This window comes from Melospiza georgiana, chromosome 11, assembly GCF_028018845.1.
Source record: "Melospiza georgiana isolate bMelGeo1 chromosome 11, bMelGeo1.pri, whole genome shotgun sequence".
NCBI classification, from domain to species: Eukaryota; Metazoa; Chordata; class Aves; order Passeriformes; family Passerellidae; genus Melospiza; species Melospiza georgiana.
Window position 1 is genome coordinate 14,526,901 of NC_080440.1, and position 14,475 is coordinate 14,541,375.

Sequence of the window (14,475 nt, forward strand, 5' to 3'; positions counted from 1 at the left end):
CGGGGCACGGGCTCCATCCTGCAGCCCTGCAGGTTGCTCTTCTGGGGGAGGCCTGTCCCCAGCAGTGCTGTGGGGTGTCACAGAGGGTCCCTGAGGCACAGGACAGAACTGAACAAGCGTTGAGTATTAAAATGTCTGGAGAACTGCAGGCATAAAGCTGATGAGCATGTGCCAATAGCTGAACTCCCCAGACAATAAAGGGAAGTAGCAGCACACAGTGAGGAAAGGGAGAGAAGAGAGGCTGGAAATCAGTCACCAGAAACACAGAGAGATGTGACAAACCCTACTGCTTTAGGGGCCATAAGCTCCAGACATCCATCCTTCCTGCACACCCTGCGCTAGAAAGAATGTAAAACAGATTCACTGTGCTGTGAAAAACACATTTACTGTCCTGTAAAACTTTAAACAGTTAATAAAGGACAATAGGAGATAAAGCCCATAAAGCAAAGATTATTATGGCCAGGTGTGTCTCAGCCAAGAGCACTCCTGCTATTTGGAAACACCCTCCATGTACCACTTCTATGGCATTAGCCAGTTACATATTCATAAACAATTATGCATACTAAACGTTTCCCCAAACTATTTTACATATTCCAGAAACTTTAGCATGGCTCCTCCTTGGTTCCACCCTTCTAGAGCACGTGTATTCCTTGGCTGTGGGTTTAATCAATTTTATCACCACCTGCAGTTTTGGCCCACAGTGCCTTCAGACAGTGAGTGCTGATGGCTGCACACCTGTACAGGTGTCCTCATCCTGTGTCCATGGGATGTTATCCCATGCCAGCAGGGAGTGTAACACAGGCACGCTCACATCAGCTATTTCACCAAGCTCAATTAGCAGCAGAAATACAAACTGTATCTTTACAACAAAGTTGCTTTAACACCACACATGTAAATCCATTTTAATATTCACGAAAACCTAAAGTTACAGTACGGATGGGTAGCAGCAAAAGCTCCGGGGCCTCCTCCTGCTCAGAGCAGATTTCCAGGGAACACCGGGCCATTCCCAGGCCATTCCCGGGCTCTGCCTCAGAGCAGTTTCCCAGGCCATTCCGGGACAATTCCCAGGCCCTGCCGGACCATTCCCGGGCCATTCCCGGGTCATTCTCAGGCCATTCCCTGGCTCTCCTTCAGAGCAGTTTCCCAGGCCATTCCCGGGCTCTCCCTCAGAGCAGTTTCCCAGGCCATTCCCGGCCCATTCCCAGGCAATCCCGGCCCATTCCCAGGCGATCCCGGCCCATTCCCAGGCAATCCCGGCCCATTCCCAGGCGATCCCGGCCCATTCCCAGGCCATTCCCGGACCATTCCCAGGCCATTCCCGGACCATTCCCGGACCATTCCCAGGCGATCCCGGCCCATTCCCGGGCCCGCCCGTCCCCCCCCGCCCCAGCATGGCGGCGTGTCGCGGCCGGGTGACATCAGCGCGTGCGGTGACGCAGCGCGGGGAGCGCCGGCGGGGCCCGCAGTGGGGGCCGGACATGGCGGCGCGGCCCGGCCCGCGGGAAGATGAATAAGGGCTGGCTGGAGCTGGAGAGCGACCCCGGTGAGCCGGGACACCGCTCTGCGCAGCGGGCGCGGCCGGGGACGGGCCGGGGCACAGCTCGGGGCGGCCGAGGGGCTCTGAGGGACACGCGGGCGGCGGGGCCTGGCTGGGGGGGACGTGGCGGACGGGCCAGGGAGGCTGCAGAGGCGGGCTGCGGGTGTGGGGTGTAGCGATGGGATTTGGGGTGCACGGGGGGAGTTTTGGGGGGGCTGGGGGTGAGCTGGTAAAGTTTGGAGGGGGTGCGGGTGTGGAGTGTGCGGGTGAAGTTTTGGGGGCTGGGGCGGTGCGGGAGCACAAGGCAGGGCTGTCCCTTTCCCGCTGCCCTGCGGTGGGTGCTGTGGCAGAGTGATGGAGTTGTTTCAGGGTTGGGATTTAGGGCTAGAGCTGGTGTTGTCTGAAATGTTGTTTTAACCCTCTGGGTCGCTGTAGTGTGGAATGGGGCTGTCCTCTGCAAGGCTGGGAGCTGCTCTCTGGGATGGGGTGGTGAGTTTTTGGGGCTGTGGGTGAGGAAATGTGACGTCTGGAATTATCCTTGTCTCTTGCACTCAGCAAAGGATTCTGTCTGGTGTTGGTGTCACGGTCACCCCCAGTTTTGCTGCTCTTTATTCTCTTTACTGGTACTTGGAAAAGGCTGAAATCATTCCCCTCCTGGCCTTCATCATGGCAGAAAGTCCCAGGACATGGTTTGGATTCCCACAGCTGGGAGGGAAGGTTATTTGCTTGGGGGACAAAGTCTGGGCAGAGGCAGGTTTCTTGTCTGTGTGGCAGTTTGGATGCAGGGGTGGCAGCTAGGACAGAAGTTAGGAGTGACCCATGTGCTGCTCTCTGCTTCCAGCACATCCCAGTAGCTGAATGTCTCCCCACTGGCTCTGCTTAGGGCTTGGGGTGGAATCTGTGGGTGCTTTACTGGTCAGGAAGGGTCGCTGGATCCAGGTTTGGGTGGGGAGGAGAGCCCTGGGGACATGCAGGCTGCTGGCATAGTGTTGTGTGAGCTCGTGGACACCAGGATGTGTCCAGCCAAGCCCTATGATGTGGTGTGGGTGTTGGAGTGTTCCAGGAGAGCAGCAGGGCTGTGCCTCTTGTGGGTGCTGAGGTAAAATGAAATGCTGAAATATGCCAGAGAAAACAGTGGGGCTGGAAGGGACCAGGAAGGTGATGGGGTGTGGTGTAATGGCCTGGCCTCCCACTGGTTTGAAGCATGTTATTTCCACAGCATATTGCTTCTCACTGACCATTTTGTAAGTAATACAATGTTTTCTGCTGAATTAATGAAGACTTTTTGCTCCCAAGAGTTTCCTCCCTGTTTTAATCATTTCAGCTTTGGTGTGGAAGCCCCTTGGGCTCTTCTTAATTGAGTCACATACATCAGGGTCCTTAAATCCATTGCTTACAGGGATGTTTCTCTGGATTTAATCCTTCTTATTGGTATTCCCTGGACTTCCTCCCAGGCTTTCAGCAGCCTTTCTAAGGGAGCTAAGAAAGCAGATTTGTTATTCCAGTCTCGAACTCGCTTCCTCCACAGGCAGAGTGACTGCCTGAGAATTGGGCTGACTGCCTTTGCTCCAGCATCAGAGGGGCAGCTGCTGCTCAGATATCTGATAATCCTTGTTTTCTTGTGGTTGTCTCTGTGTCCCTGGTTATATCCTCCTGTAATTTGTAGCCACTGGAGACAGGCTGTTGGATTTGGTTCCCCCAAAGAGACCGGGAGATGAAGATGAGCTTCTTTCAGCCCTTGGACTTCCCTGCAGCCCTGTTGCTGTGATCTGGATCTCCCCTCAATGATTTTCACTAACATGAACCGAAATTATATTTTCTAAAGTATCTAGTGATATCTTCAGTCATTTATTTCTCTGGTTACAAGTGTGTGTGTGATTTAGGTGCTCTCTGCAGTACTGCTCACTTGGCAGCCAGCTGCAGTGGGCTCTGGCAGGGAAGAGTTGGTTCAGGTTCCCTTGAGGAAGAGGATGGAGGGATGAAGGTTGTTGGAGCACTCTGAGCTCAGCAGCCCCACTGCTGGCACTGGGTGTGATCCTGGTGCCTCTGCTGTGGAATCTCTGGCTGTGCCTTGGCCTGGGACCACGTGGGACTCTCAGGGGATGATGGCAGTGGGTTTCCTCTCTGCTCTCTTCAGCCAGAAGTAACCTGTTGGTTTTGTTCCTTTCAGGTCTTTTCACACTCCTGGTTGAAGATTTTGGTAAGTCCTAGAAACCTTTCTGAGGAGTTGGTTTTGTGCCTGATATTACCCTGTCCTTTTTGGTAGGCCTTACACCAGCTTCTCTTCTTTGTCTGCAGGGGTCAAGGGAGTGCAGGTAGAAGAGATTTATGATCTGCAGAGCAAATGCCAAGGGTGAGTCAGAGGCCTGAAAGTGTGAGTTGTGCTGAGCAGAGTGGTCTGTGGGCCTGGGAACTCATGGCCAGGTGTTCAGAGGGGCTGTGTGAGCTTGTCTGTCATGGAGGTCAGAGCTGTGAGTGATGGACCAGGAGGGCTTCCTCAGGTTTGGGGCAGCTGGGGGACATCCTCCAAGGGATTCACCTCCCTCTCACCATGGAGAGGTGGTGTGGCTGCAGTGTGGGCTTTCTCCCTGTCCTGGTGCTGTGAAAAGGCTTTGAGGCTGTCGCTTCTTAAAAGCCATTGCTGAATTCCTCTCAGAAATGAATCCAAGGTGAGTGTAAAAGGAGGGTCATTCAGTGGCCAGAGGGGATTTTCCCATTTCTTTGTCTTCAGCCTCTTAAGACTTGTCAATCCCCAAAGTTTTCAAGCTTGATTGTAGGCTGAGCCTGGAGCATCAGCTCGGGAGTGTCCTCAGCAGTGTTGTGGCAGGGATGGTCAGTGCCAGAAGGATGGCACTGGTGCTGTGAATCAGAGGTTTCTGATGCTGTGCAGAGCAGCCCAGTGGTGTGGCTGGTGCAGAGCTCTGCTGCTTTCTCTGCAGCCCCGTGTATGGGTTCATCTTCCTGTTCAAGTGGATTGAGGAGCGCCGCTCGCGCCGCAAGGTCTCCACGCTGGTGGACGAGACGTCGGTGATCGACGATGACATCGTCAATAACATGTTCTTTGCTCACCAGGTAGGCTCCAGCCTGGGGGAAGGTGTGTGTGGGGTGTCTCCTGTGGCACCTCAGGGAAGCAGTGTGGGACTGATAGGCTGCACTGATCTTGCTGGTCATGAGGGCAGCTCCTCTTCCCTGAGCTCCAGGTTGGAGAGAATCCAGTGAAGGCTGGGAGGCTGTGGCCTGCACTGTGAGCAGATGCTCGTGAGGCATGGTGAGGCTCACTCAGTGATACTGATTTTCCTCCTTCCTCTGAGAGCTGAGGTCAGGTCGCTGCTCTCACAAGTGCTGATGGTTCTTGCATCAGTGCTTTCAGTTGAGTATTGTCCACACAGGGGTTGTTGAAAGGCTGCCTTGTTCCTGCTGGTTAAGTTGGTCTTTGTGTTACTCTCTAGCTGATCCCCAATTCCTGTGCCACCCATGCCCTGCTGAGCGTCCTCCTGAACTGCAACAATGTTGACCTGGGCCCCACGTTGAGCCGCATGAAGGATTTCACCAAAGGCTTTAGCCCTGAGGTAGGGGCAGGGTTGGGCAGGGCTGTGCAGGGGTGGCACAGCTGGCTCTGCCTCTCGCTCCCCTTTTGGGGTGATGCTGTTCATGAGCTGGCTCCTTCCCTGCCTCTGTGGCTGCACACTGCAGCAGGCCTGCCTCTTCTCTCTCATATTCCTGCCTTGCCTTGCTCAGAGCCTTGGTCCCCTTTAGACTGGGTGCAGCTCTGAGCCTTCTGTCATTTACTCCCTGTAATCAAAAGTCCTCCTCCCTTCAGACCTATTGTGAACTTTGTTTTTCTCCAGCTTTAATTTATTCTGTAGAAATTGTGTGCTTTTTCCATCTTGGACTTTACCTGTAACTCAGAAGGGTAGAGGATGTGCCTGAGGGTTCCTGTCCTGCTCCTGTGGGTAGATGGAGGGAGGGAGTGGGAAGGTGAAGCATTTTATTTGTTCCCTGTCACATCTCAGCTGTTGTCCTCTCTTGCTGTTGGCTGCAGAGCAAAGGCTATGCCATCGGCAACGCCCCAGAGCTGGCCAAGGCCCACAACAGCCATGCCAGGTGAGTGAGGGGCCTGCAGCTGCCCCCATCTGGAGGAGGCAGGCTCTCCATGGCCCCTGTCCCTCGCAGGCCAGAGCCACGGCACCTGCCGGAGAAGCAGAACGGGATCAGCGCCGTGCGGACCATGGAGGCGTTTCACTTTGTCAGCTACGTGCCCATCAAGGGACGGCTCTTTGAGCTCGATGGGCTGAAGGTCTATCCCATTGACCACGGTAAGAGCCACCTGTTCCTGCCTCTTGACATGGATGAATAGCACCCTGGAGTGTTCAAGTGTATTGTTTTTCATTGCCTCTTAGTTAACTGGCTCCCAGACTCCAATGGCTCCCAGATTTGTCCTGAGTTTTGACGGCTAATTTTGGAGCCTGTGCGTTCTAGGTTGGGGACTGTGCCTAGAACGTTATTTCTACATGCATTGCTTTTGTTTTTCCATTTTCCTCCCAGTTGCTCGGGGCCATAAGGTCCTTCAGCTTTGAAATAACTTCATATAGCAAGGAGAATTTATCTCCTTGTGCCAAATAACCACTGTGTGTTGAGACAGCTGGTCCAAACAGATCCCACTGGGCTGCCCAGGTTACTCCCTTCTCTTACAACTTGACCCCTCAGTTCCATCATCCAGGCAGTTATTTATCCCTGCCAGGTTTCTGTCTGTCAGTCCCTTGGTAAGGTACCCACTTCCTGTACCTGGTTTACTTCAGCATGGCCTGCTTTGCTCAGTGCAGCTGTGTGTTGTTCTCACAGGGCCGTGGGCAGATGACGAGGAATGGACGGACAAAGCCAGGAGAGTGATCATGGAGCGCATTGGCCTGGCCACTGCAGGGTAATGTCCTGGCCCAGGGGGCAAGCACTGGCCCCTTGCCATGTTCCCCTGGATTATTTGTCCTGTGGTTTCTGAGTGGCAGCTTGTGGAAGTGGACGTTGCCTATGGAGAGGTGCAGGTGCTCTGCCTCTTGCCTGTACAGCATGCATTCCCTGTGTGATGCAGAGTCCCTGCAAATGCTGCACAGCCTTAGGAGTGGCCTGGTTAGGTCTGTGTTAGCTCAAGTCCATAGGAGAAGGAGTGGTGCTTCTGGTCTTGAGCTGGGCCTCTTGGATGCTTGGGCATGAGGGTGACTGCCACAGGTTGCCTAAAGATGGAATCTCCATCTTTGGAGCTATTCAGTTGCTGTCTGGATGTTGTCCTGTGACCAGCTCTGGGTGATCCTGCTGCAGCAGGGCCTGGAGCAGATGAGTCTCATAGGTCTCTTCTCACCTCAGCTAACCTGTGACTCTCAGAGTGTTTTGTGTGGTAGCTGAAGAAACCTTGTACTGCTTCATTGGCCACTGTGAGGTTGACCTGGTTTTGGGAGAAGCCATGGGTGTGTTAGTGTTCAGTGCCTGGGCAGGAGGTGGGATGGGGCTGTCACCATGATCCTGTGGCTGAGGGCTCTGCCCTTCCTGCAGGGAGCCGTACCACGACATCCGCTTCAACCTGATGGCCGTGGTGCCTGACCGCAGGATGAAGTACGAGTCCAAGCTGCACATCCTGAAGATGAACCGCCAGACTGTGCTGGAGGCCTTGCAGCAGGTAGGGCAGCCCAGCCCCTGAGGGAGGGCAAGGCCTGGGCACTTGGTGTTGGCTCACCCCCATAAGCTCTGCAGTGACTGAGTGGGAAGGATGTGGTTTGGGTCATTGCTGGTCCAGCATGCAGCTTCTCTGTCATTTGCTTTACAGCTTATCCGAGTAACTCAGCCTGAGCTGATCCAGACCCAGAAGTCTCAGGAGTCTCAGCCTGGTGAAGAGGCAAAGCCAGCCAGCAGCAAGACTGTGACTCCAGAGAGCACTCATCCAGGTATGGCCTTGTACCAGCAGTGCTGCCAGCCTGGCCTGCCATGGGGTGAGCACAGGGTGGTGACAACAGCTGGCTGACCTGGAGCTTGGGGCAGTTTTGTTGTCAGCTTCACTTTCTTTTCTGTGAGCCCTGCTCTATGTGCACTGTGCTGGGTATGGTGATGCCTGTGTGTCTGGGGCTGTGTTGGAGGGCTGGAGTTTGGGGACACCGGTGACAGATGGAGGTGCAGTCTGGGAGAGTGTTAGAGCTCTTCTCTCACCTGGGTAAGGGGTGGTAGAAAACATTGAGTAAAAGGTGGCAGTGCTGGTGATGAAAGGCTGTGCTGTGCTTGTGTGGCAGATGGCACTGATGAAGCCACCAGCCAGGGCCACCCCACGGCCACGCAGAGCCCACCCAGCAAATCCAAACCGGTGCCAAAGACAGCAGCGAGCGGCATCAATGGGGCCCCTCCAGCAAACCCCAACCCCATTGTGCAGAGACTGCCAGCCTTCCTGGATAACCACAACTATGCCAAGTCCCCCATGCAGGTAGGCTGGAGTGCCAGGCTGGCAGCACAGCTGATTCAAGCTGAGCTCTTTGCCTGCACTCCCTCCCCTCTCTGGGACCACAGCTGTCAGCTGGCCTAAGCCTGGCCCAGCACTAACCCAGGCTGGGGGGAGAGAGGGTAAATAAGGACTGACCTGACAAAGGAGATTTACCCTAATGTGGGTAAACTGAACAAAAATGGGGAGGGGTCCCTGTTTCCTCTCTAAAGAGCCAAGTCCTGGTGTTGGGCTAGACCAAGGATGAGTCCAGTGGGTTCTTCCTCCTTGCCCTGCTGCCAGCAGGCCTTCAGCAGTGGTGTGTTGCAGGAGGAGGAAGACCTTGCAGCAGGAGTGGGTCGCAACCGGGTCCCAGTCCGACAGCACCAGCAGTACTCGGATGATGAGGATGACTATGATGATGATGATGAGGAGGAAGTTCGTAACACCAACTCAGCCATCAGGTGACAGCTTGAGCTGTGGGTGGGGGGCTGGGAGCTGACATTTGCAGACCTGTCAACAAGGACTTTCCTAACCTCCTTCCTTAGATCTTGATAATTCCATTCTTCTCTTCACCTGCCATTTTACTTTTCACTCACTGGGTTTTGTAAAGTCCTTCTGTAGCTCTTCACAGCCAACCCTGAATTTCAGCCTCCTGAGAGTAACTGTGTACTGGCAGCAGGCTTTGGGGCTTTGAGGAACCTCGGTTCCACAGTGCTGATTGCCACTTCAGCTCCTGGTGACAGTGTTGGTGTGCTTGGACTGCTGCTGAGGCCAGGAAGTTGGGGTCACAGCAAGGGAGCACTGGGGGCTTTGGAAGAAGAGCAGGGGGTACACAGCACACTGTGCCCCCCAGCAGTGTAGGGAGCCCTGAGGCTGTGGGGCTCAGTGGTGCTGAGGTGCTGCAAGAGAAACTGGTGGTGCTGTGGGTGACGTTTCAGACCTTGCTTCATCCCGGCAGGCAGCCTGGACTGCTGAGCACAGAGCTGGCAGTGTCCATGGTGGGCCTCACCTCTTTCCACCAGCTGCTCACTTCCCCCGCTGTGTTTCTGGGCAGGTACAAGAGGAAAGGGCAAGTGAAGCAAGAGCACGTGGCAGGGGCCGCAGATGGCCAGCTCTCCGTGCTGCAGCCCAACACCATCAACGTCCTGGCTGAGAAGCTGAAGGAGTCTCAGAAGGACCTTTCCATCCCCCTGTCCATCAAGACGAGCGGCGGGGGCGCCGCCGTGGCCGTGGTCACGCACTCCCAGCCGTCCCCCACGCCCAGCAACGAGAGCACGGACACGGCCTCCGAGATCGGCAGCGCCTTCAACTCGCCGCTGCGCTCGCCCATCCGCTCGGCCAACGCCACGCGCCCCTCCAGCCCCGTCACCTCGCACATCTCCAAGGTGCTGTTCGGCGAGGAGGACGGGCTGCTGCGCCTCGACTGCCTGCGCTACAACCGCGCCATCAGGGACCTGGGGCCCATCGTCAGCTCCGGCCTGCTGCACCTCACCGAGGACGGCGTCTTCTGCCCGCTGGCTGCTGCAGGTCAGTGCCTGCTTCACAGGGGTGACAGGACAGTGTCCTTTGACTTTGGGGGGGGATGCCAGTCCTTTGTGGTGGCTCCTAATGCTTCCTTCCCCTGTGTGTAGATGGGAAAAACTCCCCCTCTTCCATCAAGCCCGGCGAAGAGGCCCCGGTTACGATCAAACTGGAGGAGAAGGAGGGCAGTGAGGCCAGTGACAGCAAAGAGAAGGTGGGACTTGGCAGGACCAGTGATCACCCTGGGGGGGAAAAGTATTCTCCCAAGGTGAGTTTTGTGCTGCGACAGCCCTGGGAACGTGGAGCTCACCCGGAGGCGCAGCAGCGCTGGCAGTGGCTGAACTGCATGTGCACGGTGTCCCCTCGCGTGTCGTCGCAGCCGTGCCTCGAGGCACAGGGCAGTGCAGGTTTTGTGCCTCGTGTCAGCTTGGGGACCTTTGCCTTGGTAGTGGGCACAGACGCTGTCTCTGCAGCTGAGATGTTCAGCTTGCTGTGCTCTCTTCTGGGCCAGGAGCTCGTGAGACCCTGCACCCCAAGCCCCAGCCTGCTGGTAACTCACAGCCTGTCTGTGCCCTCCAGCTAGGGGCACTACCAGGCTGAGGCAGCACAAGGGCACCAAGGGCTGCCTGGAGGAGAGCTGGGTAGGAACTGCTATTCCAAAGGGAAGTCTTCAGATTTTAGTTTTGAAGGGAAGCAGCCCTGGGGTTGGAGGGTGGGGGAGGGTGGATTCTGGGACACAGGCAGCCTTTCTCCTGTCCCAAAACCCTGGGGCTGGGGCAGAACTCATCTCCCCTGGGGTTAGCCATAGTGCATTCCCTACAATGAACTGATCTCCTCATTTTCCCCATGCGAGTGTTTTTCCTTTGATGAATCATCCCTCTCCTAACAGAGAGAGGAGCACCTGCCAGCTCACCCTGCTGGCTCCTGGGCTGTGGCTGGGTCTGTGCTCATGTTTGGTCTGCTTGATCCCGCAGGAGCTGCTGGCACTGCTCAAGTGTGTGGAAGCAGAGATTGCAAACTATGAGGCCTGCCTGAAGGAGGAGGTAGAGAAGAGGAAGAAATTCAAGGTGTGCTGCTGGCTTGTTTTAGCTGCCCAAAGGCTTTTGTCTGGGGTGCTTTTATGTAAAAATGGAGGGAGAGTGGTTCACCTGATAATGGTGATGAGGAATATTCAGTCTTGTCCCTGTTACCAAAGAGCCCAGCAGGGCAGAGCTGTTACCAGGACAGACCACAGCCCTGGGCCAGCACTGGCAGCCTGGGGGAGGGTGATACAGTGCTGGGATGAACATCAGCACTGATAGGAGGCAGGGGAGAGTCAGCAGAGATACCTCCCCTGCCCACCTTCACCTCTTCCCAGCTGCTCTTTGGGAACATGCTGGCATCTGAACTGGGATGGAGACAGTTCCAGTTGTGCACTGGCCTAAGATAGGCTGGGAGATGGGTCCCTTCCTGCTTCAGTCTCCCTAGTCTGTGGCCTGGGCCAGGCATGCCAGTTCTTTGTCCCCTGTTAACCTTGAACTGTCCCTTCTCCCTGCCCCCTGCTTGTGGATTATTTGTGGATTTGTCTCTTTGTAGATCGATGATCAGAGGAGAACCCACAACTATGACGAGTTCATCTGTACCTTCATATCCATGCTGGCCCAGGAAGGTGAGCTGAGTTCATGGGGCAGAGGGTTTGGGGCACTGAGTGTGAAGGAGCAGCAGCTGGGAGCCTGGGCTGCTCACCTTGCCTGGCTCCCTCTTCAGGCCAGGCCTGGGGCACAGGCTGACGCTCCACCTGGGGAGCTACAGATTTCTGCTTTCTCCTTCCACTTCATAGTCCCAAGGGGTGCCCAGTGCTGGCTTTTGAGTGAGAGAGGCAGGGCTGCCCTGTGGGATGGGTGATCCCAGCCCTCCAGGCCGTGTGTGTGCTCTCCCTGCAGGCATGCTGGCCAGCCTGGTGGAGCAGAACATCTCGGTGCGCCGGCGGCAGGGCGTCAGCATCGGCCGCCTGCACAAGCAGAGGAAGCCGGACCGCCGGAAACGCTCCCGCCCCTACAAGGCCAAGCGCCAGTAGCCAGGGCTGCAGGCAGCAGTTGGGCTTTGTGGCTTTGGGCACTGGCACTTGCATCTATGTTACCTTTTGCCCAAGGAAAGGGACCACAGTGACAAGCCCTCTGCCCAGGTGGAGCCTGGGGACAAAGGGAAATCGGGTTTTTCTCTGCGCCTGAGCTGTGAAAGGCAAGAACCTGTCTGGAGGAGTCCCTGCAGCCAAAGGGGGTCTGGAGTGCTCGGCTGCCTGACCACGCCATGGCAGCAGCCAGACCTTGTCACCTCTGTCTCAGCGCCCTGGCTGAGGACTGTGACTGGAGGGAAAGAGCCCACCCAGCTGGGGATGGGTCTGGCCTTGTGGGAACACTGGCAATGCCCACGTGAGGCTGTGCTGGCCACAGCTGGCTGTGGCTTGTGTCCTCCTGTGTCTGGGCCTTCAGCTCTGTGCTTCCCTGGGATGTTCATGTTTTCATGATGTTCATGTTTTTTATCCTTCTCCCTCCTTTCCCCAAACTGATTTTTGGTCCTAACCCAGACTCTGGCCATTCTTAGCAAGGTGGCTTCAGGACAGAGCTTCTTCTGCACCCACCCCACACTGCACTGCCCAGGGCTGGCTGAGCTCCTGGGGATGGTGACACCTTCCCCATGTAGCCTGGCTCTCCAGAGGACCATGGCAGCTCTGTTAGTGGATGAGGGTGGGTAGGCTCATCTCTGGAGCTGGGCCTTGTCCCCAGCCCTCTGTGGCGGTGCTGGGAGTGGCCGGTGCCTCTTGCTGCCCTGGCTGCTCTCCTTGGGACCATCTCTGTGGCCCTGGCAATGCCTGTGGGTGACACAGCATTGCAGCAGGCCCAGAGAAAGCCCGTGAATTGTGAACAGACCAGGTGCAGATGGTGGCCTTGGGGGTGCTGGACATGGCACGAGGGTGGACTCTGGCTGTGGCTTGGTAAAGCCTCTTGGCAGGGTTGCTGCAATGGTGGAGGCGGGATGGGGGCAGCAGCAGAGGGAGCCCACATCTCTTCCCCCTGGCTGCTAACCAGAGCTTGCTGGTACAGCCTGGCTGCCTCCTGCCAGCCCCCAGGAGCCTGGCAGAAATCTGAGATACCAGAGGTGAGCACTGCTCCCCAGCGCTGTCCTGGGGTGGAGCTGCCACAGGAGAGGACTGAATTTTTTTCAATATGTGTGCAGATCTTGACTATGAAACAGTTCTTTTGGTATTTGTTGAAGGAAAGAAAATCCTTCTGTCTCTTGCTGTGTCTAATATCAAGTGCTGTAAATAATGGATCTGTCTGAAGGAATAAAGCTATCCTGTAATGGCCAGCCATGGAAGAGGTGTGTGAGGGAAGGGGGTGGGGGGCAGTGGGGCTGGGAGCACCACGTGCCAGCTCCAGGCCCTGTTACCCCTGCTGGCAGCTCTGTTTGGTGTAGAGATTTGAAGTAATGGGGAGTGCAACAATACCAGGCTCCATTTATTGACACACCTCAGCAGGGGAAGGGCAGGACTCACCTCAGCAGAAGGAGGGCACGAGGAGAGGGGGCAGCAGCCCAGCTCAGATCCTCAGCTGCAGTGGGTTCCTCGGCTCACTGCATTTTCTGGCTAAAAGTCCAGGGCACAGATCAGGGCCGTGCCCCGTTTGATCCAGTGCTTCTCTGGCTTGTCCGTAGGGATCTCCACAGCAATCACGTAGTTGGTGGAGTGGCCCGTTGTTGACAACGTGCCTGTAATGGGGGAAGCGAGGGTGAGAGGGTGCTGCTGCTGCACACTGACCCCATCCAGAAGCCCTTGTCCCCACCCTAAGCCCGGTGACTGGCTGAGCAGGGCTGGGGCAAATGGGCTCGTGGGCTTGAGGGGAGCCTGGCCACGGGCACTGCTGCAGAGCCAGGGTGCCTGCTGCTCTGTCTCCCAGCCACAGCAGGAGAAGTCTTTTCTCCGTGGCTGGCCACTGCCAACAGTGCCTTCTCTATGCCCATGTATGGCAGGAGGAACTCCCTGCTGCCCCTCCTAGCCGCTCCTGCAGCTCCCCTGCTTCTGCAAGTCTGCCTTTAGGGCACCTACCTGCGCGAGTGAGAGTCTTATAGATGGGGCACAGGTAGGAGCCGGATTCCGGAGGCTTGCGGTTGGCGACAGGCAGCAGCCAGATGACAGCCATGTCCGTGTACAGCTCCTTGGGGCGGGACTCCGCCAGCTTACCCTCGGCCGCGTCCCAGCGGGCGCCCTCCAGGAACAAGCCGTGGATGTAGCAGCCCACCTTGGGCTGCTGCGTCAGCTCCTTCACCGACTCCTTCATGACCTGCCACGGGGAGGGGCCGCCGGGCCCTGCCTCAAGGCGTGTCCCTGGCGGCTCAGCCCAAACAAGCCTCTTAAGCAGCTCTTAGTTAAGCGCTGCCAAAAGACAGCATGCCACAGCTCTCAGAGGGACAGCCTGGGACAGGGCTGGTGGAGGGGGATGAGGCCAGGTCTGGGAGCAGAAGCCCCTGCCAGCGTTGGGGAGGTGTCTGGCAATGTGGGTGGGTGGGTGTATCCAAGCACAAAGAGGATGATGGAGCCATAGGCAGCTGGGTAGCCTGGTGGCTTCACCTCTTGGGCAGGTCAGGGCCTTTGTGGCTTTCTAGCAGGAGATTCCAAATAAATTCAGACTCTCCACCTGATTTACTGACCTGGAAGCTAAACGAGATGGTGTCGATGGAGATGACAGACTTCCTGGCAAAGTTCTGCAGTGTCCCGGTGAGGAAGGCTTGGGGGAAGAAGAATCCACTGATCCAGAACACAGAGGGGATCCCATGGCTGATCCAGTTCTGCATGAATTCAATCCGCTGCACCAAGTCATTCACCCACGATGCCAATGGCTTCAGGGATGGATAGGCCTGTGGGGCACCACAGAGGGAGTGCTGAATGCAGTCAAGGACAGCCTAGACCTTGTGCCTCAGCTGC

At 56.4% G+C, this 14,475-nt stretch overlaps 2 protein-coding genes across 4 annotated transcripts in view; one reads left to right on the top strand and one right to left on the bottom strand.

The window, feature by feature from the left end:
- The first annotated feature begins 1,466 nt into the window (after positions 1 to 1,466).
- On the top strand, positions 1,467 to 12,861 carry BAP1 (BRCA1 associated protein 1). 3 transcript variants are annotated; one of them, XM_058032175.1, is made up of 17 exons: positions 1,467 to 1,543; positions 3,708 to 3,737; positions 3,836 to 3,890; positions 4,477 to 4,609; positions 4,987 to 5,106; positions 5,580 to 5,641; positions 5,711 to 5,853; positions 6,380 to 6,458; positions 7,082 to 7,205; positions 7,353 to 7,470; positions 7,810 to 7,997; positions 8,322 to 8,455; positions 9,049 to 9,521; positions 9,626 to 9,783; positions 10,490 to 10,582; positions 11,091 to 11,163; positions 11,438 to 12,861. In XM_058032175.1, the coding sequence occupies exons 1-17, from the start codon at positions 1,507 to 1,509 to the stop codon at positions 11,569 to 11,571; spliced, it is 2,154 nt and encodes a 717-aa protein (XP_057888158.1). In that variant the 5' UTR covers positions 1,467 to 1,506; the 3' UTR covers positions 11,572 to 12,861. The 3 variants fall into 3 exon arrangements, with proteins under 3 accessions (XP_057888158.1, XP_057888159.1, XP_057888160.1); XM_058032176.1 differs by having other exon boundaries at positions 9,626 to 9,729; XM_058032177.1 differs by lacking the exon at positions 4,987 to 5,106.
- Positions 12,862 to 13,000: 139 nt separating this feature from the next.
- DNAH1 (dynein axonemal heavy chain 1) overlaps positions 13,001 to 14,475 on the bottom strand; it is a 66,127-nt gene continuing 64,652 nt past the window's right edge. Inside the window, exons 76-78 of the mRNA XM_058032093.1 lie at positions 14,202 to 14,408; positions 13,600 to 13,834; positions 13,001 to 13,262 (exon numbers count right to left, since the gene is read on the bottom strand). Of these exons, the coding sequence (XP_057888076.1) occupies positions 13,141 to 13,262; positions 13,600 to 13,834; positions 14,202 to 14,408 (564 nt within the window). The 3' untranslated portion in view covers positions 13,001 to 13,140. The remainder of the gene's footprint in view (positions 13,263 to 13,599; positions 13,835 to 14,201; positions 14,409 to 14,475) is intronic.

Excerpts from the sequence above, each read along its gene's own strand:
- BAP1 (XM_058032175.1), top strand. The coding sequence starts at position 1,507 with ATGAATAAGGGCTGGCTGGAGCTGGAGAGCGACCCCG. Across the intron at positions 1,544-3,707 it reads GGAGCTGGAGAGCGACCCCG|GTCTTTTCACACTCCTGGTT; the intron begins GTGAGCCGGGAC and ends TGTTCCTTTCAG. Across the intron at positions 5,854-6,379 it reads GGTCTATCCCATTGACCACG|GGCCGTGGGCAGATGACGAG; the intron begins GTAAGAGCCACC and ends TTGTTCTCACAG.